Raw genomic sequence first — 25,676 nt, 5'->3', positions numbered from 1 at the left:
CACAGGCCTGACTATTCAGTACACGAGCATCTATGTGACGCACACTTACAACCAGGTACTCTACCTGAGCAGCAATATCTTGCCATAATTCAGCAGCCCAGATGGGTTTACCTCTGTGCTGCCGGCTGGTCTGCTTCCATTGCTGTAGCCACCCACACAGAGCATTTGCCACCATCCATGAGTCAGTGCAGAGATAAAGAATTGGCCATTTTTCTTGTTCAACAATATCTAAAGCCAGCTGAATAGCTTTCACCTCTGCAAACTGACCTGATCCACCTTGTCCTTCAGCAGTTGCTGCGACTCATTGCATGGGACTCCACACAGCAGCTTCCCACCTGCAATGTTTTCCTGCAGCGTGACAGGACCCATCAGTGAACAGGGCACGTTGCTTTGCATTTTCTGGTAGTTCATTGTACAGTGGGGCCCCTTCAGCGTGCATCACCTCCGCCTCTGGTGATATTCTGAAATCTTTGCCTTCTGACCAGTCTGTGATCACTATCAAAATTCCTGGGCAACTGGGGTGTCCTAGTCGAGCTTATTGTGTGATCAGTGCAACCCACTTACTCCACAGCATCAGCTGCATGATGTGTAGAGGAGACCCTCCCTTTGAAGATACAGTCCAGTGCCGGCAGTCGGGGTGCCAGGAGGAGCTGTGCTTCAGCACAAATATCTTCCAAGGCAGCTCGAACCCTTTCACATGCTGCCAATACCTTTTTCAGTTGGAGTATAGCTGGCCTTGGATCCTGTGTGTCCCCAACACCCTAAGGGTTGACCTCAAGTCTCCCCTAATGCTTTCCACCAGAGGCTCCAGGTAGGGACATTCTCCCTGGCTGTGGTGTAAAGCACATTTTTAACATCTTGTCCTGCCTGGACAGGCCCAAGGGCTACTGCTGGAACTATCTTCTGTATAAATTGTTCAAAGGCTTGTCATCGTTCAGGGCCCCATTTGAAATCATTCTTCCTCATGCATTCACTTAAGAGAGGGCTTACAATCAGACTGTAATTTGGAATATGCACTCTCCAAAAACCCACACCACCTCAGAAAGCTTGTGTTTCCTTTTTGGTAGTTGGTGGAGATGTTGCTGTTATTTCGTTGATCACATCCATTGACATCTGACAACATTCATCTTGCAAGTTTATTCCTAAAAACTAGATCTCCTGTGTGGGTCACTTGACCTTTGTTTTATGACAAAACTGACTTTCTGAAGGATTCAGACTATTTTCTTTCCCTTCTCAAAAGCTTCTGCTGTATTACCCAAAATGATGATATCATCAATATATTGCAGGTCTCCTGGAGCTCCGTCTTTTTCCAGCGCAGTCTGGCACAGCCCATGGCAAACGGTAGGGCTGTGCCTCCACCCCTGGGGCAGTCAATTCCAGATGTACTGGATGCCCCTCCGAGGGAAAGCAAATTGTGGCCTGCCCTCTGCTGCCAAAGGGACTGAGAAAAACAGATTAGCGTATCTGTTGTGGCATACCGCTTGCCTGCCTTTGACTCCAGTTCATACTGAAGCTCTAGCATGTCTGGCATGGCAGCACGACTTCATTCAGGACATGACAGTCTACTGTTACCCTCCATTCTCCATTAGACTTTTGCACTGGCCATATGGGACCATTAAAGGGTGAGTGAGTCCCGCTGATCACTCCTTAGCTCTCCAGTTTATGAATCAGCTTACGGATAGGAATCAGGGATTCTCGGTGCAATATTGCCACCAGTGCACCATTCTGGTAGTGACCAGCAAAGTTTCTTTGACCTTCAGCAACCTCACAACAGAAGGGACCTCTGAGAGACTGGGCAAGTCAGACAGCTGCTTGATTTCCTCTGTCTCCAGGGCAGCTATACCCAAAGCCCACCGGTACCCTTTTGGGTCCTTGAAATACTCTCTCCTGAGATATCCTATACCAAGGATGCCTCTGGACCTTTTGCCACTCATTCCCGGTCAGGCTCACTCCAGCCTCCAACAGTTAGCTGTTGGGATCCCCCTGTCGCTCCAGAAAAACAGATGGGTTCTGTGCCGTTATAGCTTGATGGCATTAGGATACGCTGTGCATCAGTATCTGCTAGAGCCTTACACTCCTGTCGGTCTGATGTGCCACACCATCAAATCCACACAGTCAAGAAAGACAGTTGTCCCTTTCCTCCACCTGGCTGGAGGCAGGGCCCCTCTAGCCCTGGTCACAGTGTTTGCTACTCACTTGTAAATATGAATCAGAAGTCTCTTCATCAAGACCAGAAGTAAGATCAGCCCTTCTGCTCCATCTGGGGAACTGCCCACTGAGGACTGGAGCAGCAGTTTTCCTGGATGAACCAGCTTTTGTGATTGTTTTTCCCACTTCCTCATGTCTTCTCCATAGTCCTGCAGGTAAAACTACAGGGTGGCCCATGGTGTGTACCACCATATCTTCTCTCTTGAGCAGAGGAACACTTACTCCTAATGGCAGAGATAATTGTCCATACAGGTGGGGAGTAGGACCTGTCCTCTTTGAGTTGCTAGAACAGTTTCTCCCCAGCCGAGACGAGGGAAGAACAGAGACTTTCTTTGTATTGCTGGAGTTCGCCAGTCAATTCATCCATTAATTGTCCCCGTCCATCTTTCCAGGTCATTCGTGCCAATGAGTTGGCATATGACGATGGTGCACTCTGTACAAACTTGCACCACACGGGTTGCATGCACGTGACTTCATTTGGATCTTTGGATAACTGCTTGCTGTCCAGGTCAGCATAAATCACCTCCAGCACAACTAAGTCCCTCAGGTATGGGATACCTTTCTCCATGGTGGTCCACTTGCCTGGGTGACATATAACATCTTCCGTGAAGGGATACCTTTCGCTCACACCTGACAGGAGTCACCTCCAGAGGTTGAGGACTTGTGCCCCTTTTCCAATTGCTTGTGTCCCCTTCCCTAGAAAGAGGATTTATTCACCTTCTTGTCAGCTGATTTCAGAAATCTAACCTTTAAAACCACCATACAAGAACTTCACAAGGTAAGGAGGAAATGCTAATTGGTTTTATCCTTTTGTGAAACAATCCATCCAAAGTTAATTAGAATAGGTTTGCTTTTTCTTTGCAAAAATAATCCAAAAGAAAGACTGATAGGCAGAGCAAACTGCATCTTGCACAAAGGTGGTAGGATTTAAGTGATTTTGAGCTATGCTCCCAGAACTCAGTTGCCTTCAGGCATCTGTCTGGTCTTTCTCTGTGGATGGCATAATTAGGACTTGAGTGAAAACCCCAGTGGTGAAGCCTGATAAGAAGTTAATCTTCTGGGCACCACGTGGGGCAAGAGAGATGTACCAGAAAGTTCAATTAGCAAAGGCTTCTCATGCTAGGCTGTGTCACGGCATTGCGTGGCACTGATGAACAGCCACCGCGTCTGCTTCCGAGGTGCATCAGTTCAGCAGTGCACAGGTCCCACATACATTACAAGGGGAAGTAGCACAGTGCAAGCAAAGGGCACCACCTGCACCTCACACCCACTGTGCAAATTTCAGAAAAGCAGCTCTGCGCTCCAAGCTCATAACACTTCTCCGTGAGACCTTCATACTCACAGTGGGGCGTATAAATCCTACAGATTCACACACCTCTCTAGTAATAAGATTCAGCTTCTGTGCTTTCAGCCACACGGTATAGACATAAGCTAAGGCACTTTTTACTGCATTTGGGAGTACCACAGAGGGCACTTGTCAATAGGATCTGACTGTAGCTTTCTCAAACCCTCTGACTGAGGTCAAGCAAGCAGAATATGGGTCAAATCCATGTCATCCCAATTACAGACTGAGGCAGCCCAAGACCTACTGGCAGTACAGAACCCAAAAGCATTACAGCAAGCTCACCTCCCCATAGCCACATACAAGAAAAGCAAGAAAAAGATTATGTTTGATTTCCCTCCATCTGTAAAGAATGGAAAATGTTCTTGGCTGTTGGAAAAGCACTGCATATCTGGAAAAGCGTGTGCTGAGCACCCATTCTTTGCAAGCCAGAGACCCTTTCTTTTACAGGAGGAAACCACTTCCCTAATAACCAAAGGAATGCTGAGGCCCAGCATCTATGGACCCAACAAACGTCCCTCTTCATCTAGGGATATTTAAGAGCAAAACCCAGTTCCAAGAGGGAGGCAGGACGAGGAAATTGCTCCTGAGGAATTTGACTGGTGTCTCCAGAACAAGCGACTGTGATATGACTACAATGGAAGGAGTTAACAGAAACTGAAATTGTTTTATTAAATAGGTTTGCCAGAATTTACTTATTAAACCTCATTAGTCGGAGACTGTCCTTGTACTCCATGTTCTTACCCAGTTGCTGCCTGCTGCCTGCTGAATAGACGAGGGATGCTGGAGAGATTATTTCTAAGCCCTTCCCCCTTCCCTCTCCCCTCCTCTTCCAGGACCATATTGACAGTCCCAAGGGAAACAGAGGAGAGACAAGGAGAGGGCAGGATCCACCAGCTCTCGCTCAGCATATTTCACCAGCAAGCCCCAGGAGTCCAGAAGAGGAGCTGCCACTTAGGACACTGTCTCCTTTGCAAAGGATCTATTAGCACAACATATATTACATGAACACATATGAATGTTGTCCCCTTCCAGGAAAGGAGAGAAAGAGAAAAAGGAAAGAGAGAGAGATCTCCAGAGTACTATAGCGATTTTTCATGTAATCAATACTGTAAAATATCCCCAGGTCTTTCTGCTGGATTGTAACTCAGAGGACAGCTGATCAGTTTGCGGCATGTGTACTTTACCTGCGGGGAAGCCAGGCGCCAGGCAGAAGCCCGTGGCACGGTGGTAAGTAACTTCAGGGAACTTCCCTTGCAATTTTTGCAGTTCACTGACTTGGGGTAATAAATGCCTTTGAATCGTTAGAGATTTTGAATGAAAACAGGGGTTTGTTCCTGAAAGGGGGAAGTAAAAGGGGGGCATCTTTCAGTTGCTTTCCCCCCCACCCCCCAGCTGATAAAATACTTTGCTTTCTGTCTGTGTAACAAAGTTTTCTGCAGGGTGGGCAAATGTTTCCTACGTCTTCTCAGTAATTTGCAGTGACATGAGACCGAGTTGATAAGAAGAGTCATCATTTATACAGCACTTAACCTCTCAAGGCATTTTAGAAACATCTACTAGCTAATCCGTGCAATGTCCCTGAGAGACAGGCAAAACAAGCATGCAAGTGAAAGGAAGAGGAACTGCAATCTGAGCATTCAAGTTACAGCAATTAGGAACTTTGCATCCAGCTGATGGCAGGTAATTGACCACTCTAATAACTATTAAGCAGCTTAGTTGAGTTGGTGTGTATTTAAGGGTTTATAGAAATAAGAAAGCAAAATGATAACCTGTGGAAAACACAGCGCTCTAACGATGACCAAGATCTGCTCAGAGAAGAGACCAATCTGTTCACATTTGGATTTGCAAGCACCCAACCCTTCGCGATAATTATGAATGAGGCTTTAGCTCTCCTCTGTCTGTGTGTTGCCAGACAACCAATGAGGCTGCAAAGCAAATCGCATTCACAGGCTGCAGATTTCAGGAAGAAGCAGAGAGGTGACTTTTACTTCCAAAACAGGCACTTATTAATTTTGTGATTTAGGAAAGTAGCCTGAGGCACCTTTTCTCTTGAAATAACCTATACTATGTTTTCTCCTCCTTCCTGTATCTTTTGGCTGACAGATAACCCTGCTCCGATGCCATTTTGGATGTCCCAGTGAGAACTCTTAGAGATGCCTATTCTCTCCAGAGGCAGTGACCAAGACTACAGTAACATTAGCTACACTTCTTGTAATTCCTTGAGCCACTTCCTTCCTGTCTCCGTTGAAACCCCTTCTGTCAAAGGGGTCCATTACCAAAGGGCCAGGAGGATTTACCATCCTGATCAAGTCTCTGCAGTTGATCTAAAGACAGAGATCATGATTAATGTTGGAGGCATCAAGTACCTGCTACCTTGGAGTACTTTAGATGAATTTCCCCTGACCAGACTGAGCAAACTTAAGTTTTGCAGCAGCTATGAAGAAATAATTCAGCTGTGCGATGATTACGATGAAGACACCCATGAGTTCTTCTTTGACAGGAACCCCAATGCTTTTGGGATGATTGTCAGCTTTCTAGCAGCAGGGAAGCTGATGCTCTTAAGCGACATGTGTGCCTTGTCTTTTCAGGAGGAGCTGAGATACTGGGGGATTGAGGAATCCAACTTGGAGAACTGCTGCTTTCGAAAACTATTTCAAAAACTGCAGGACTTGGCTGAGATACGCAAGGAAGAGGAGCTTCGGAGGAGCAAAGAAGCTACATGTGTCTTGGATGAGAAAACCAAATTTGGACAGTTTATGAACAGACTCAGAGATATGGTAGAAAATCCCCAGTCAGGACTCCCAGGCAAAGTCTTTGCTTGTCTCTCCATTCTCTTTGTGGCCACCACAGCTGTAAGCCTTTGTGTTAGCACAATGCCGGACTTAAGAGCTGAAGAAGACAGGGTAAGTCAGTCCTTTTTAACTGGTCTAACTATAGAACTAGAATAAATTTGTCTGTCTTACTAGGCATAACTCATTAAAAAGATTAAAAAGATACAGAAAATCCACAGCAATGAGGTTCAAAATTGTCGATGGTAATTTAACAGTCTATAACAGAAAATCCAACAATGGCTTAAATTAGTTCTGTTATTTTCAAAGTGATATTCAATTAAGAATAATGTTAAAAAAGTATTTTACTAATTGTTAGCTAAAATACAGAAAGGAGCTTCTGGACAGAAGAGATACTGCAGCTCTCTAACATAGCATTATTTTTCCTTCTCAAGAAGCAGTTGCTAGTGTTAGTTACATTAACTTGTTAGCACCGAGACTCTCAAACTGACATTGTGGAGTTTTCTCTTCAACATGCTTTACTCTCTAGTTACCAGCAATCTCTTGTTTGGACACATCAGCTAAAGAAATATTTCCCTCTGACATCTTTACTTTTAAAATAGCTGGGTATCTTCCCTTGTGATAATACAGTCAAATCTTAATAAAGAGGAAGAAATATTCATTAATGTTTATAATGTTATGATGTTGCATAAAGATTAAAGGATGAGACAGATGAAATATTTTCACAGATACTGATACTTAAAAGCTGTGCCTCCAAAAATCATAATTCCAAGCTAACAGAATTCTGTATTTGCCCACATATATATGTACATATTGTAGGAGTAATGCCAAATACTAGCTGAACTACTAACTGCATTTCAACCTTTTTCATGTAAGTCATCCACATTAATTCAAGGCAAATAAACCAAGCCTGCATCATATATGAGGGATCTTCTCTATTACATTGTTGTATTTCAGCACTTTAAAGATTTGTTATTCTAACAATAAAAGAGGAAAGTAACAATCCAAAGTTATTTCAGATGTAGAAATATCCAAATTCATCAATTAACTTTGACTAACCTCTTTAATGAATCCTGCACTTAATTTGCAAACTGCCCTTCCAAAAGTGTTGAGGAAATCCAGGTCAGGTAAACTCCCTGCCCCAACCACTGCTATAAGATAAGGCGCTCCTCAGAGTATTGTGTATTGATGAATAAAGGCATTTTTACCTTTATAGCACAGCATGGTGTGCACGATACAAAAATCTGTATGTATTTTATTGCTCAAACAGTAAGTCAAAGCAGCACAGTCATGGTAAAGGTATATCATGATACTTGATGTCTTTGAATAAAACTAAAAACTTGACAGAAGGCTGAAATTTAAGATCATTCCCTGTTTCATTTAACCCCTTGAATATTAACTTACATTTGCATAGGAAGACTATTACCTTTCAGTAATAAGTCTGGTGCTCTTGCAGCCTTTCCTTGGCAGGAAAAACTGTAACTGTTCCAATGCTTCTTTCAAGGCGGTGCTTTAAATATAGAACATCCTTCTTACAGCTAGATGTAAAAACATTACAAACTCTGCTCCAGCAAGTGCTTCCTACTAACTTTGTTAATGCAAGTAGCCTGATGCATTTTAACTTAATTTCCCAATCACTGCAGAAAAAGCTTTTATAAATACTTTTCATGCAAAAGAACAAGCACAATGTTTCAGAGCTCAGTTAGGTGTAATATGTTGTGTGTTTTAAAAATAATTAACCATATGTTAGAAAGGGAAGCATGTTGAGGGTTATATTTGGTAGCTGCAGTGTAGCTGCTGTTCCTGGATTTCCTATAAAACACAGATGACATTACTACTTAGAGATTTAGATTTGCATAGATATCACTACTTTAAAAGCAAGCAAACTAGACTGAAACAAGCTCAAAAGATGGAATGTTTAAAGCGCAGAGGAGAGGATGAAGGATGAACTTCAGCAAAGGACCACATTCATCCAAACATTTGGAAACATTACATAATTTACATTTACAGCACCAGTCTAAAGCACTTTGTCATTGTGTCCAAGAAGCACAGAACAGAGTATTAAAAGTGCTATTATTTTAATTGTTTAAAATTATGCCAAAGACAATATAGGGGAAAATACGAGACAAAATACTCATACTCTTGTGGAAAAGTAGAGAATATGAGCTACTGAACAGTAGTTTTTCCATCCCTAGGGATTTTCTTACTGGCATCTCAAAGGAGTATTTTAGCTAGAACTGGACAAATAACTCAGAGAAATTAACTGACTAAAAATACTATTACTTGATTGTGGCTAAGTCATACCCACACAAAGTGCAACTCTATGTTGATCTGTAAGTCAAAATTGTCCACTGGCTGACCTCTGAAAGTGATTCCAAGATGGGGTCACATTTACCAGCATCCTGGCACAGGCATGCAGAATCTGAAATTTTTACTTCATGGGCTGAACATAAAGATCATGTAATATCTCTTTGCTCAGTGTCAGAAAATAGTCAAATTCCTTCAATAAAGTTTCTGAACAACTGTAATTCCACATCTGAATTCAAAGATGCCCTATCCTGAGGTTTATCCATTTCTGAGTTAAAGCTTGGCAAAACCTCTGAGGTAAATGTGCTTACAAGTACTGCAAGGTTCCATTTTCCAGTGTCACTAACACTGGAAATCGAACTTTCCTATTCTGAAATACAAATAAAAAAGACTTTACCTCTGCTGTATATGTACCACTCTAGGGTCCTTTTTCTCATCATCACAGCCACATTAAAAGAGTGAGAACTGGCTGGATTCCAGCTCAAGAAGGATCAGAGTCAAACAAAAAAAAAAAAAAAAAAAAGAAAAGGAAAAATAATACAAGGTGACTTCCACTTCACTCAGAGTCTTGGCTGATCCCACCCTGCAGGCACATGAAATCACTTGTCCTTTTATTAGCTGCTAAAGCAGGTCTGCTTAGGAGGGAGAACAGCTGCCTGGGCAGGCAGAAGAGCAAACAGGAGTCCTCACCATCTGAGGGAAAGTGAAAACTCCGGTCTCGGGTCTCCAGGAGAGGGATAGCAAGGAGCCAAGGCAAGAGCAACCACATCAGGGAAGCCCAGTCACCCTGGCAACCAGAGGGGAGGGAAGGAGCCATCTCCATGGGCAGCAGAAAAGGGAGGGGAGGGTTAGCTTAAAGATAGGAATACAGCCAAAAGTAAAAGCAAGAACAAGTTATTATAATTGATAGCATGCACACGCTTCAGAATATGTCAAATGACATTTAGGAGCCTCCTCGTTAGAGATATGAAAAAGCAGAGAGATGGGTAAACAATTCTGTAACTATATCTCTCATAAGCAACCACCATGAATTCCAACCCAGAGCAAACAGCTCCAGGAGAAGGAGGTGAAAAGTTAGGGAAAACTCTAGAGCAGTAAATATATAGCTCTAGTGATCTCAAGTTCAAGTCTGACCACGAAAGAGATATACAAAAGGATTTATCATACATGATGCTAAGGAAACAGGACTTATTAGTAACAAATTATGTTATTTGGGCATAAAACAACTGAAATGTCACATTCTTTAATGACAATACATGCTTATCTGGGATATTTGGAGCTGTTCTTTATGGACACCAAGCTGTCTTCAGTAAGGAAGCAAATTAGTATCACCAAAATGTAGTAATCAAGGCACAGGTGTATGCAGAGATAGAAAAAAAGGTACATTTGGAAGTGAGGAACTCTGTTTATTATGGATCTGAATGGGTAGCCTGAAAGAACCACAAATCTGAAGCACAGACCACACAGGTAGGATAGGAAAGCTGAAGTGACAACATTTACCAGTATTTCTCTCAAACAAAGGAATTAAAATCATCCCACTAGAGACAAGGCAAAAGTTCCATCAAAGTCCCAGTCCCACTTGAAAGTTATAACCAGGATCCAAGAGGTGTAGCTGAAATAGTTACTGCTCAGCACATTTAACCCAAAGGAAAAAAACATCATTACATCAGAGAACTACAGAATAAAACCACTGCAGAAAAGCCTGGGCGGGGGACTGCTTTGAAGCACTCTTGCGACTTTCCTTAGGAAGAGATTTTTCTTTTAATGGGTCCCTAAAACTGGCATCCTCGAAAGAAATGACTCAGCAGAAAGGATATAGCAAGGTCTTTTCTTCAGGAAGGAAAGCACATTAAGGTCAGGGGGGAAAGGAGAAAAAGAAACCTCAGACATTTTGATTCCCTGTCCCTTAGCACTGGTAACAACCAAATCATTTTCTTCCAGTGTAGATGGCTCCCAAAAAATCACATTACGTGATGTTGTATGAAAGTGTGGTTTAAGAGAGAAGGAAATGTCTGTTCTTTCTTCTCCCTGGTGATCAGTGACAGGTCAGATCTCATTACTACTAATTTTTGTATTTGCTCTTAACTGACCTTGAGAAGCTTGTAATTGCTTTATGTACTGCATATAACCTAATGAAACATAACCGACATAAGCTGCAACCAGTTTTGTCAGATCTAATGATTTTATCTTTAAACTTAGAATATTCATTTTTTTAAAGCTTTCATTCCTGGAGCCATTTGATTATGTGAAAATCTGATTTCTTATAAAAGAGTAAGTTTTTACTCTGTGGTTACACTGAGAATCCAGAAAACAGAGGGAAAGCACCCAATACCTAATATAACCATTTTAAAATTATTTTTTCATTCTACACCATTATTCTGGAGGCTTGACTTACATTTTCAATGTTTGATGTCACTGATGTTGTCCGTGTGATACTAAATCCAGCATATTTGGCTTGTACACTAGAGGAAATTGCCGAGAAACATAGTTTCTTTAAAAGTGGAGTAATTTTACATTAAAGGGGAAAAACCCCAATTTATTGGTCTTACTGTGAAGAGAAAGAAAATCAGACAAGGTATTTGTTTCATTGGGTTACCATTGCTGCAGCTAAATGCATTGCTTATACAAATTCACATTGACTTGTATCTAGCCAGTTCAGTACGTGAAGATATGCTTGCAAGAGGTATATCCTCAGTATTCAAGCTATTAAATGCATTACAAAAGCTTTAGAACTTAAAGCCCCAAGCCTGCCCATAACCTGCAGATAACATTAAATATCTCTAATACACTTATCAGAGGAAAATCCAAAGAACTTGGGAGTCGCTGGAGGAGATAATAACCCATACAGAGAGTGTCGGTGAGAGGACTGTAACCCTAGTTCTGTTGCTCATGTAGTCTGCAAAGATAAGACTCCTCATCAAAGTGTAATTCAGCCAACTGTTAGAAGCAATCACCTTCAGTAAATTGAATATGACAGCCAGATTTTGACAGATACTGCTGGCTACCATTTGTATAGCTTTTAAATAAGGGGGTCTAAATAATGATCAAAAAATAATTTTCTAGCTGATTACTCAGGGCAAAATGATTCCTGCTGAAAAATATCTTTTATCAATGACTGTTACAGAGTACTACTAACAAACTGGGGCACTATGCAGAATAGACCTGAAAAGCAGTGGTGTTTTACAGTAACTCAGTGTTCAAACTTACCTTCTAACACAAGCATACGTCACACAAAGCATGGCCCAGAATGACTTGCTCTATTGCAAAGATATTAATGAAATCCTGACTTTCAGAAACAGTTCTAATGCTCGTTTAAAAGTGCAAGACTATAAAGGCGTATGTGTACATGCATATCTATAAATACATTGGTATATACATATGACTTGAAATTACTTGGAACAAAATAAAGCTGGATGTGCTTTGGTTTTATTGCATCTGCTCAGTACATTTTTCTGGGTTCTTATCAGGACATTTACTGTGGATACTCACTCTCCTAAACTATTTAGTCATCTAGAAAAATTCTGATTTCTTCTAACCATTTCAATTAGCAATAGAAGTATTGCAGCATTTTAAAGTAGGAAACTGTGCTTCACTGAAGCATCAAAAAACTCCCTTCTACTAGGGTATACCTGGCACAGTAGAACCCAGCTAATTTATTTGTTCCATGGATTGAGTTAGTTAAATTGATAACAATTGAAGAAACATATGAAATAAGAAGCCAGACTGGAATCAATTTCAGAGGTTAGCCAGTGGACAATTTTGACTTACAGATCAACCCCAAGATGGGGTCACATTTACCAGCATCCTGGCACAGGCATGCAGAATCTGAAATTTTTACTTCATGGGCTGAACATAAAGATCATGTAATATCTCTTTGCTCAGTGTCAGAAAATAGTCAAATTCCTTCAATAAAGTTTCTGAACAACCTGTAATTCCACATCTGAATTCAAAGATGCCCTATCCTGAGGTTTATCCATTTCTGAGTTAAAGCTTGGCAAAACGTCTGTGGTAAATGTGCTTACACAGAAATCAGAATATGCAAGCCTGGGACTTTGAGATATATATATATATATATATATATATAATAATTGTTTTATGGGATCTGCCTTTTTTTGAGGTTTGCATATACTTTCAATAACATCAAAAGCTTTGACCTTGAAATTGTACCATTATGTTGAGACTCTGATTTCATAGTTCCACATTATAAGTAACTGTCTTCCAAGTATCCGCAAACAGAATTACATATTTCAGCATTAAATGCAACATGCACAATACTGATGAAGTTCACATTACTTAAGCCCTGCTCTACATAACCGTTGAAGGGCACCAGCTGGGGTAGATGCTGCTGACCATCTGTGCCTCAGCTTACCCTCACTGCCACAGAAAACAATTTTCTTCAGCAAGTCAGGACACTCCAGCGAGTAAATGGATTCTGCATGGTTTTTAAAAGCTGGCTCCGCCAGTACAAGGTCCAATGTTCAGAAAGCACAATTAGACATTATTAGTTTGCCTTATGTTCATCCAGTTTGGGCTGCATTCCAACCGCACTAAGTCTCCTGGCTTTGCACGCCATCCTGGGGGGACACCCAGCTGTTCTGGTTGCTCTGCAATGGGCAGTCAAGCAGCTGCTACTCAGTGTGCCAGCACATGTGTTCCTCACTGGGAATCATGCTTTCTTTTCCTTTTTGCTTCTTACAAGTTTGTAATACTTACAATAGGGAAAAAATCCTGTTCTCTTTCCTCATTTGAACCATCTCAAGGGGTTCAGCACAGAGGATTGCTTAATAAATGCCTTCTTTGGCAAGGTGGGTATTTCCTCTGAGAGAGGCACTCTGTCTTTGGAAAATGCTATTTGAAATCTATGCATCCTCCAACTTCACAGCAATAATGCAACAAGTATTAAAAATATATAACCACCCAAATTCATATATGCTTTAGAAATTCCTCTCTGAACTGAAATCTTTGGGGACTCTTCAGTCTACTGCTGCAGACAAATTCACAATCTGGTATTCTAATTCTAAGCAAATCTAATTGCTAATTTCATTGCAGCATCAAGGGTATGAACTACATATGTTGTGTTTATTCCCAGTGTCAGCACCTCCTATTAGCGCTAGTATTTTCCCTTATAACAGATTCAACCTGTACTACACAGGTACAATAGCAAGTTGTGACTTCTCTGTTCTGTAAGGAACTTACAATGCAGTGAGGAAAGCAGCAGCAAAGAAACAGTAACTGGGCAAATGATTTGACCAGCAACAAAACTGGAAATTTAAGGTCATCCTCCTAAATCCTGGATAAATACCTTGTCATTTTGACTATATTTTTCTTCACAGTTACAAAATGAAGTCTGTTTAATTTCTTACTAGAAAAACAAGAAAAGAAAAAGATAAAACTTCCATATCTTTCTCCTAACACAAACACTCCAGGGTCACCAATTGGTTTAAATCAAATTCAGATTCTTCAGACTGATTCTCATGGTGTTTGCAGAATAAGGACCCAAGCTTAAAAATTAATTGAAATATTTTATTTTAGTTACACTTCTGCCCCAGAGGATATAATTATGTGTTTTATACAGAGATCATAATTTCTTTGTGTTCTTTCTAATGTCCACGTTAATATAATCCCAGTATTAGCTTAGTTTCCTCAAATGTACTAGTTGTAGTAATTGTTTTCATAAGTCCAGACTTTCCCATAAAGCAAAGTAAGTGGGAAATCATTCTGTGATCAGAATAGGCAGCACTCCTGTAACAAGCTCATCATTCTGTAAATCAGGTTCCAGTCTCTTTCTCAGCAGGCTGTAAACCTTTTGACTTTATTGCATCAGTCTGTGACCATAAATCCAGGTTCTGAAGTGATCCATAACACAGGGTTTTCAAGTTCTCCCCAACCATCATTTGATTCACCGGAGCATGGTTTAATTATTCAAATAATAGCGGCAATGCAGTCACAGTGATTCAGCAGTACCTGCAGCACTGCAGCTGGACCCCACAGCTCCAGGTATGCAGGGAACACAGACTGGCACAGCACTTCCTAACAGTCATCATTTTACAGCCAAAAAGGATTTCTCCCCCATACCTGTTCACCTCCTGCTGCAGACTGGGATAAGAACAGCCTGGAGCTGGTTAGGGATCTCTGTTCCCTACCCCGAGGTCTTGGTCTGCCCCTGCTCCTACCTAACCACTCTCTAGGCTTCTAGCCTCACCCTGCAGACCTACCGCCTTGGGTTTGTGGCAGGCAAGAGCAAGAACCAAAGCTTGTTTTTGCACTATTACATGAGCAGATTATTTTTTTTTCCCCCACAGAGGGGAGGGAGAAGCTGTAGACCAGGATGCACTGCCCGTGTAGTAACCTTGAGAAGTGCAAAAGGCTGGAAAACAGCTCCCTGCCCAGGAAATGTCAACCTTGGGCTTAGAGAGGAAAATTCCTGTGAGTTTTGCTTCTAAATCCTCCACATAGAGGGCTAAATGTTTTTCCTGTGAGTGGGCCAAAAGGCCAGACTGCAAGAAGAGCAGTCTTGCTGAGATAAGCCTCTCTACTAAGTGTTGGATAGCACAAGCAGGCAGAAGGCAGGTAGTCGGCCACCGTACAGACTGATCCCATCTGCTACCACTTCGGTAGACACCAGCCTCTGTCCACAAAACAGCGTGTGGATCAGAGGGAAGGATCTGAGCAGTTACTGGCCATACTACCATGTGCCAAACAAAATCTGGACCTGCCAGGGTAGCTTTAGCAGATGCAAATTGTGACCTTGCATCAGCCACGGAGCCAGGCACGTTTCTGGTGTGAAAGACGATGTTCTGGCAGCCTATCTTTTGACTGCAGTGTTAAGCAGGTCCAGGTCCTGCATTTAAGGAAACTCCTTGGGCTCCAACAGGAGTCTGAATCAAGAGCAGTCAAACATAGTCCTTTAGGAGTTCCTTCCCCGCTTTGTTTTGAGACTGTTCAGTAATATGTGACTGAACACCAAAACGGCCTTTACTTGGAAGCAATCACTACTGCATCAAAGGTGGATCTAGCTGGGAAGAGGTTTCAGACCCTTCCTGTGCATCACTCCTTTATGGCAATGAGCCAGCTGGTTTCCATAAATGTACCCTGGGAACAACAGTCTTTGCATACAGTGGTTCAATCATGACTTCCAGCTGGGTTCAAGAGCTGTCAACTTGGCTTCATAAATACCATCAGTTGCCTTTCTCATAGGTACGCTGTATAAGCAACACATACGCTTGCAGATGTACACGTTGATTTCCACTCTAAAGCTTTGAAAATATTAATCTCTGTAGAGGTGACATGATTCTGAAGTAATTCAAATACTGATCGATCAGTACTTATTACCAAAGTGTTCTACAAGCCTTGGTGCAACTTTTGCCATTTAACCAGGAAACACATAATCTATTTGACACAAACACTTAAAATAACCAACGTCATCACAAACGGTGTTAACCAGGAGGCACAGAAAGGTCACGAGAAATACTGCAGGTTTGCCTGTCTTACATCTCAGACTCCACCCTATCTACAGATTGTGGGAAAACCCAAATTACACACCACGGGAATGGGTTCGGATTGCTGCCAATGAACTTCCACTTAGAGTCAGGCACACCAGGGGCAGAAAGTTCGTACTTATCCAATTCCTATTCCAATACAGCTGCACCACTGCATTTCCAACGTAATGGGAATAACAGGATTTCTTTCCCCATTTTTCCTCAGGTTAAGAGGAACTTCACATGCCTCCTCTGATATGTTCAGATAGTTTCAGTTCCCTTTTTTAGACTCGAGAAATCACTTTGAAAGGATTCATTTGGAGTTTTGGGTTTTGTTATGAATCAATAACACCACATGAAGAGCCCATGGCCACAATACGGAGTAGGTGGGGACGTAACACCCCTTTTCAGAAAAGTGCCAAACTTTGCTAGCCTGCTGCTAAGTAGCCACTTCCTTGCCATCAAAACTGTGCCACTGATTCTCAGGGTGCTCTGCAGAGGATGAGAAAGAACAGATGTGTTCCAGTAGATACTGGTGGTGGGACCAGAGGTAAAACCTGACACCCTTTCTATCAACGTGCAACACAGCCTTCAGCTGCCAACAGGCCAGACAGGCTCGGGTTCAAATGCTCAGAATCCTCAGTTTTATAAGAGAAGCATACTGAAGTGTGTGATTTTCAAAATATAGATTATCACTGTTTTACATTTGCTTCAGCATTTTTGGAAAAATGCCTTACAATGGACTAAAGGGTAAATATCCACTACAAAAGGTATTGGGGTAGATCTTTGGCAGTAGGAAAGTAATTGGCAAATCGGGTAACGATTCAGAACAGGTTTTCCAGAGGACATTTTAATCATAAAGTATCTTAGAGTGCAACCAAGGGGGACACAAATGGTCAGCACAGAGCAGACCCTGAAGGCTGAAGAATAGTTCCTTGGTGTTCTCATCCAGTTATCTATAGATAATAATTTTTTTCTTGTCTAGAAATTGTAACAAAGTAAGTTGCATCTGAAAACCAAGGTGGATGGGCAAAGATATACATTACGCAGGGGAAATTCTGATTCAGTCTCTCTGGGCATTGCTACAATTATTGATGCACGTAAAGATATTATTTTCACTAGATGAGATTTATATCTCTTGTAAGATAGGTTAGTGCAGCATAACTCTGAGATCTGATTTTGTTTATTATCCTAGATGTCATTAAACTTTGACTAATGTTTCCTGGTAAACTAAGACGGCACTTCGCTAGGAAAGTTATCTTATTTATTTTGTGAGCGGTACATATCTCAAGTTAATTTAGCTTGAATTCACTGTTAGTGAATAAATCTATTTTCTGTAAACCCACCTGTGCAATTGAGGTCTGAGATTTAGCTGCCACACATTACCCTGGGCAGTCCTGGCCTTGGAGGTGCTGAATTCCTGAACCTCAAACCCCTTCCAAAAATGGTACTCCAGGAAAGCTGCAGTAATGCTTACCAGAGTCACACAATTTCTCACTATTAGAAATATTAAATTCCAAGCATTAATCCTGCATAGACCCAACCTGTTTAAACTTTTTTAAAGACTGCACGCAAAAAAAGCAAAGTTTATCGAGTTCTTGATCATAAACTGTATATAAATTTGACTATATAACCTACAGCTCACCTACACTTTAAAAATGTAGACTTGGTCCTTTCCACCTTGAAAAGGAAAAGGGCCAGAGAAAGGCAACAAGGATGAAACAACTTCTCACAAGGACTAAGGCGGACAGAATCCCTCAAGATGGGAACAAGCAACAACAGCAGCTGCAACAGAGGTGTACAAAATCACAAAAGGCAGGAAATGAGTAAATGTCAACTGAGCAGCCAGCCTTCCTTCCAGTGACAGTGCTTATAGGCCTCAGATGAAACTAAAGGGAACCTAGTTCAAAGCAAAGAGGTGAGTCTCCATGCAATAGGCAGCAGACAAAAGAATGGCCAAACTTTATAGAAGAACAATTCAGTTTGCTTACATGAACGCCAGCTTCAGCTCAGGAAGCTCTGCAGTGGAAAACAGAAGCTGGAAAATTTGCCTTGGGCATTTGTTTTCTCAGGCTGTTAGAATGGGACACTGTGCTAACTGGCCTCAGTACTGCTGTTCTTATATTTTATTATGAGTCTATTTTTTCCTATCTAAAGATAAGTTACTAGAAATATCCTAAAATGAGTAATTTTACTGTAACACTATAAACTTTCCAATGTGTAAGAGAACCCAGAAAATGAGCCATTGCCTTATACAGAGGAAGGTAATAATGAAAAGGAAGTACGAATTGCTTATCATTTCTAGTGTTACAGTAGTTTGAAACAACCACTTTGCTTCTTTGAGGTGGTTTATAAATCCAAGAAATCACTCAGTATTTCAGGCTTAGCATATATCTTTTTACATACAAAGTATTGTTTCCTTCATTGCTGAGCCAAATGTTCTATTCATATGCAAGATCAATACCAGGCACTCATTTTATTACATATATATCATACATTGTAGAATTTCAGGTAGAGACATAACTCTTGGTAAATTCTTGCATTGTTCAAAAGTAAATCTGCAGGATGAATAAAGTATAAATAGATATTTACTCACTACTGGCTTTGTGGTAACTTCTCTCAGTCAATGATAGCTTGCATACTGATAGACATTATGGTAATCTAAAACATGTCAGAGGGTTTTGTTGAAAAATCCCACCCAAAATGTCTTGTAGTCTGTTATAAATAAAACCTCACCTTCCTCTCATGTTCACAGTCAACACCATACCAGCTTGTAGGTTTTATAGGTTCCACTACACCATGGTACTTCAGGTGCAAAAATACAGACAGAAGGAGAAAGAAGTCAGTGACAAATTTGACTCAAAGATACGAAAATAAAAGCTCAGAATTCTGCTCTAGTTAATGGCAAGGTCAAGTGAGGGAGTTGTTTGTTGTGTTCTGTGTTGGCAGGCACTAATCACTAGAATTTCCCAAACATGTTTGCTTTTTTCAGAAAGAAGAACCACATAGAAGTCATTGTGGCACAGAAATTCTGTAACTGGCCATTTATGCAAAAAAAATCTTTTCACGGATCAGAGTATCTGGGCCATAATTTGGCAGTTCACTGAAAGTAACTAACACCTAATGGGAATTTAGTGACAACAGCAAATTTGAAATCTACCACTGACAGAGGCATCCGTATTTTATTAAGAACATAGTACTGAAGTCAGTATGTTATTCTGCCTGCTCTTTGGACAACAGTTGTAAGTAGAACATAAATCCCCCTGAAGTCTAAAAATCATCACAAATACTGGGAGAAACAGAAATTGCCTTTGGTACATAGTATTTCCTCTTTTTCCCTTTTAGTCCAATGTTTGTTGCTTCTGAACAGGATGTTTGAAAGGATCAAGAATCTTCAAAGAGACTGACATTAGAGAGGGTTATTCTATATAAACCATATAACGTGTATTACATAATAAATACAAATATACCTAATATATAAAACATTCACAGACAATTTCACTGGATGAAATCTATCTCCCAGTGTGAAATCAATGAGCACATTCTACATTAAATACCATAGAGGCAGGGTCTTACACTCTCTTTCCAGGCACTGGTGACAGAGAAATAGGTAGAGAAAAAGGCATGGAAGTTCCTGGCAGATGTTGTATACAGACTGAGTAAATCATGGTACATCTGCACTATGTAATGGAGTGAAACGGCCCTGCTGTGAGATGGTCGCCCAGCTGCATTACTGCTAGGGCTTGAGTTAGTCCCCTCCATACAGAACTACCGTACTGCATGGATAAAACAGTTCCCTCCGGAAGAAATAGGGTCGGGTTTGCTGCCTGCCTTCACGTAACGTAGGTATGTCTGAAGCAACCACATCCTTCTTTTACTGTCTCTTTTGAAAAAAACGAAGCACAGAATTCTCTGCATTAGTCACAGTGTCAGAGACTGTGACATTGTCATTCTTTTGTTTGCTACAGCAGAAAAAGGGACTTTGGTTTGAATTGTATGCAAACATTTCTGAAATGTGTTTTGCAAACTACATAAAGAAAAAGTGTGCTAACTAGGAAGAACTCATCATCGTTTACATCCACACCTATGCACAAAGGAAAAATAAAACACACAGTAACATTCCTGAGAAGGACACTTTTGAAAAATTAAATACACATTTAGAAAGCTGGCTGCACAAATTGCTTTTTCTAAATATATATAAGTTTCCATGGGGAATCCTGTGGCAACAGAGGATGGCAAGAAGAAGAAAATCTCCCAACCAGTCCTTACAGTGCTTCACCTTGAAACGTCACACTTAGTTCAAAAGACACCCTAGATCTTAATGGTTAAAATTTCCAGCAAACAAAATTTATTTTCTCGTATTTTCCAAGGAAGGAATAATGAAAGCTACATGACTATCTGAGAGCAATGTCACCTGTAAATGTACAGGGTAAATAAGTAACAGATGTACTGGAAATTCAGCCCAGTTAACAAAAAATAAATCTTGATGGGAACAATGAATAATTCATAGGCCACATCACTATAGAGTGACCACAGGCAGGTCTGTGCAAGTCCAAGGCTGCACCGTACAAATAATTTACAACTCAGAAAAAGAGAACACTGCATAACACAACTGCTGATTGCAAGCAATCTCATCAAGCCAAGTCAGCAGCTCTACAAACATCGATGCACTCCAGGCACTGCCATGGCAATGCCTTCAAATGGAGCTATAACCTGATCCTGTACGCGTAACTCTAGCAGGGCCAAGCCTTCATTACCTTTGTGAAATTTAACTTCAGAGATAAATTATAATCTCGACAGTCTATTGTACAGAAAGAAGAAAAATTCCCAAATGGTGCTACAGAGCTAAATTGTTGAGGGTTAGACAGGGTAAAACATATACATAAGGGGTATGTTACCTGTGGTACCTCAGATAGAAAATGATATAAAAACTGCCTGAACAAAAGGACTTGTTACTCCCAAGAGCAGCAGTAATTCTATCACAAGGGACACTAAAAAACCAACACCACATTGCAATGCAGAGGGTAACTGAACATTGGTAAAAAGTTTAATTAGTAGTAGGGGTATGTGTTTCCCACGGTGTTTTTACTCAATATTGGTCATGAAATTTGGCTGAGAATGGATAAGACTATATGAGGAACTGTTCCTCTAAATTACTTAGTTTCAGAGAAAAGCTATCAGGAAAGATGCATACAGCAGCCCCGACTTCATTCTACAGAGGTTACAAAAACACCTTTCACAAACCAAGGGTTTGCAGTTATTCCCAAACACCACATGGCCACTCTGCTCTCCCAAAAGGAGCCACTTGTTCTTCATGGATCCTCCTTCCTTCTCCCTCATTCTGCTTGATCTTCTGTGAACATCACAGAGGTGCAACTCCCTGTTCAGCACGAATACAAGACAACTTTAACTTTGTTAAGCCTTCACACACCGAAGTTGGAGCTGGAAAGAGCTATTCGCTAAACATTGATTTTTCAATCAGCTTAGAAATCTAAAATGAACATTTGGGTTTTCTGGAACATGCAGTGATAACCCATATTCTGAGTCCAGCCTGAAATTTCAAAGGGTTGAGACACTGGTTGATCCCTTCCTCTGGTTCCCAGTTACAGCTGAGATTTCTCATCACCAAAAATTCAAACCCCATACATTTCATATGCCAGTGTTTTGATAATGTGCTCAGCAGAGAAAAGCGCACAAGACTGCTTCAAAATTAGCCAAAGTCCATGAAATACTTGAACTGGTTTGGGGTTAGAACTGTAATCCAAATGTTTGCACCGATGCAAGAACTTAATGTAAATAGCAACATGCCATTGGTGGAAGTCTTCAATAAACTAATTCACAATGCTTAAAAGCAAGAAAGCAGCATCAGTCCAATCACAAGACCAGGTTTCTTAAGAACATATTAATTCTCTGTCTAGGTACAGAAATGTATTTATCAATAGGATAGATAGGGGGTATAAGAAAGCAGTGACACCAGTATTTAAAAAAAAATATTGTTTTTAAATTTTCAGAGGGAGGTGTCCCGCTGCTAAGCAGTACATGCTACTTTCATCATTATTTCTTATCTTCTATAAGGCAAAAAATGGTGGCAGGACCTGGTTTGTTTTCTGCCAGTTGGAATACAGTAAGCAGATACTTGTGCATATGAAGGAGGCAGCACGTACACCTGCCCCTGTAACTGATGCACCTGTTAGCTCGCGCTTTGGATGGATGTAACCTAGTGGCTGCCCATCACTGAAGGACAAAGCTCAATGTAGTCCCTTACTTACTCAAATAATTGCAAGTCAATTTATATTTGCCTCTTTGTTTCACTGGAATAGGCCAAAAGAAGTTTCATTTTTTAAGCTCAGCTCAGGAAAATAAAAAGTGAATCCAAAGTAGTTCAACTAAAGAATTCCTTTGATAAAGCCAAGAAAATATTGCTTGTAGCATGTGGCCTCAGTACTGGGAGAGGATTCTTCAAGGCTAGTTTCACCTACTGGGTGGATATTTATTTTCCTTTAGATTAAAACATTTGCATGCACAGAAAGAAACAAGATTTATATATGGCATAACTGAGCCAAAGATCCAGATGCCTTAATGAATATCTCTGAACCACTTTTAATTGCACCAGAGAACACAGCATTTCTGAAAGTGTCATGCATTGAATAGCACCAGAAGTTTACAGAGACATTCAAACATCAATCTTTCTGTTGAAGAGAAGCTGATTTTTGTACAGGTTTATAAACCAGTCGTGTTTAAATTAATCTCTGTTTGAGAGCAGAAAGTGGGACTTCTTTGGGTCTTACAGGCCACATGCCAAGACTTCATACAGAGACGAGTTTCATTCCTTTAGACTGGAAGAAGAAACATAATAAGAATAGGCACGCAGATATATCTGTTCATTCAGATATTTCACATGCTCATTATTGTCTATACACATTTGAAAGATGGCTGCCATACAATTACCTGCTAGTTGGCATTTGTTTATTTCTGATACCAGTGACTCAAGCAGATCCACATTGCTGCTTCTTTCATGGTTTTAGATGCTGGTTCAGAGGCTGTTTTTTTACTTAATTCTCTTTTTGTTTTGTGTCAGGGCGAGTGTTCGCAGAAGTGCTATTACATCTTCGTCATAGAGACCGTTTGTGTGGCTTGGTTTTCGCTGGAGTTCTGCCTCCGCTTCATTCAGGCAAGGAGCAAGTGTCAGTTCTTCAAGGGACCCCTAAATATAATTGACTTCTTGGCTATTTCACCCTATTACGCTTCCCTCATCTTCTCAGAGGATGACTCAAATGAGGAGGACGACAGGCCAAGCAGCAACACATATTTTGAGAAGGTTGGTTTGGTGCTACGGGTTTTACGTGCCTTGAGGATCTTGTATGTAATGCGCCTTGCCCGACACTCCTTGGGTTTGCAAACTTTGGGCCTCACAGTTCGGAGATGCACACGGGAATTTGGTCTGCTTATACTCTTCTTATGCGTGGCTGTCACTCTGTTCTCTCCCTTGGTCTATCTCGCTGAGAATGAATCTGGGAAGGTGCTTGAATTTACAAGCATACCTGCTTCTTACTGGTGGGCTATCATTTCAATGACCACTGTGGGGTATGGAGATATGGTACCACGGAGTGTCCCAGGCCAGATGGTGGCTCTCAGCAGCATCCTCAGTGGGATTCTCATCATGTCTTTCCCTGCAACATCAATATTCCACACTTTCTCCCATTCCTACTCGGAGCTGAGAAAGGAACATGAACGACTGCAGTCTCGGCTAAACAGAGTAAAAAATGCCAATCACTCTGGTGAAAGTGACACCTTCAATGAGACAGACAGCTTGATCCTGGAGGACCAAGCATCACCAATTAAATACATTTACAGAGGGAACTAAGCCTGGTTGTGAAGCACTCCCAAGAACTTGAATAGAAGTACACACAAATGTACATCAACACAATATACAAAGCAAAGCAACAGCATAGGTTACAACGCTATTCTTCTCTGCCAGCATAGGTATAATAAGCAGTCAAGCCAATGCAGCTAGCTCCAGCACATCATTATGGAGCTGGAGGTTCTGAGAATATCAAAAGGCAGAGTTTATTCAATAATAAATATTCATTCTTCTCTATGACTAATAAGAATAAACGTTGTCACTGCCAGTGATGTATCTTGCTGAACACCTAATACTGAACAAGTAACAAAACAAAACAGCTTCTGTTGGCACAAATACACTTGTTATTTTATTTGCCTTTCAGTCTCCGATGTTCTTAAAATTAACACATCTCAAGCCAAGCATTAGAATGCGTTCTTTCAGGGCTATGCACCAGTGTTCTTTATACAATGCTCATCACCAGGCATACAGAAGAAGCCTCAGTACAAATCTGAATTCTGTATCTAAAGCCACTAATAAGCTTGAAATAAAAGCACTGTATATGAAAGCTTTCAAAGTTTGCCTGTAGCCAGATGATCAACCTATAAACAACAACTTGCACTGCTACTGTATAAAACACCTAATATTTGCAAGAGAATTTGCTTGAAATGCAGTTGGGGTCTGCAAACTGTAAACATTTCATACTAGACAGAAAAAGTTTTCAAACATCCTTTTCATATACTTGTTTAAAATAATAATGAAGAATAAAAATAATGAGGAATTAAAAAAGCTTATTGACCATACTAAAAAGAGTTGGTGTTATCTTTTTCACTGAATGGTGATGGCTTGTCTGGAAGAAAGATGAAAAATAGACGTACTGAAAATGAGATGATAGCTCAGAAGTATCCAAGGCTATAAATAGGAAGGAATGAGGTGAATGACTGCCAGAAAGGGAGCCATTCCTAATGCACACGGGAGACATCCCTTTTGGGCTATCCAAGCATTGCCAGAAGAGAGCAATAGGACTACACAGAAGTCAACAATGGTACTTCATGGGAGAGTCTAGATGATCTTTCACAATTCAGCCATTCAGATGCTGTGAATGCAGTTAGTGAGAGCGACACCAAGACATAAAGGCCAGGTCTGTGCAAACACCTGTGTGGTTTAGGGTCTGCATCAGCTCACAGGTCCTCAGTTTGTAAGCAGTCCTGCTGATACCCACAGAACTTTGACATGCTGAGTGTTGGTATTTAAGTACTGAGATGAATCAAGGCCTAAACTATTTTAAAATCAGTATTTCAGCTTTCATTGTTCCATTTCTTAAGCCTTACCAAGGTCCCCATGACCTTGTGATGGAGCAAAGCTCAGTGAAGTGACCACTTGGTTCCAGTTTCCAGCAGGCACCATTCTTGCACAGCATGGTGCAGGCTGGAGCCCCAGGTGCACTTCCAGGCATTGTGACCCATCTCCCACGTGGATGTCCAAACACAGGCACTTGCAGAATTACGCAACTTCATGCAGGCATTTGGGAGTTTCAGCTTTTAGATGCTATCCTCACTGCACTGCATAGCTTAAGTACAGAAAAGCACAGTTGTTGGCACGATTTGGATCACATGACTCCGATTAAATCTCTTTGAGTTATCTTGTATTGACCATATGATTTAACCCAGAGAAACTGTGGCAGATTATAGATGGGATGTTACGATACA

The 25,676-nt window shown here is 41.0% G+C and overlaps 1 protein-coding gene across 3 annotated transcripts; it reads left to right on the top strand.

Moving 5' to 3' along the window:
* Positions 1–4,412: 4,412 nt before the first annotated feature.
* Positions 4,413–24,792, top strand: KCNG4 (potassium voltage-gated channel modifier subfamily G member 4). 3 transcript variants are annotated; one of them, XM_027803352.2, is made up of 4 exons: positions 4,413–4,780; positions 5,023–5,233; positions 5,657–6,456; positions 23,206–24,792. In XM_027803352.2, the coding sequence occupies exons 3-4, from the start codon at positions 5,707–5,709 to the stop codon at positions 23,989–23,991; spliced, it is 1,536 nt and encodes a 511-aa protein (XP_027659153.1). In that variant the 5' UTR covers positions 4,413–4,780; positions 5,023–5,233; positions 5,657–5,706; the 3' UTR covers positions 23,992–24,792. The 3 variants fall into 3 exon arrangements, with proteins under 3 accessions (XP_027659153.1, XP_027659147.1, XP_005432418.1); XM_027803346.2 differs by having other exon boundaries at positions 4,983–5,233; XM_005432361.3 differs by lacking the exon at positions 5,023–5,233.
* The last annotated feature ends 884 nt before the right edge of the window (positions 24,793–25,676 follow it).

The sequence above is a fragment of the Falco cherrug genome, chromosome 14, assembly GCF_023634085.1.
Source record: "Falco cherrug isolate bFalChe1 chromosome 14, bFalChe1.pri, whole genome shotgun sequence".
In the NCBI taxonomy this organism is placed as follows: Eukaryota; Metazoa; Chordata; class Aves; order Falconiformes; family Falconidae; genus Falco; species Falco cherrug.
This window is presented reverse-complemented; position numbering and strand designations above follow the sequence as displayed.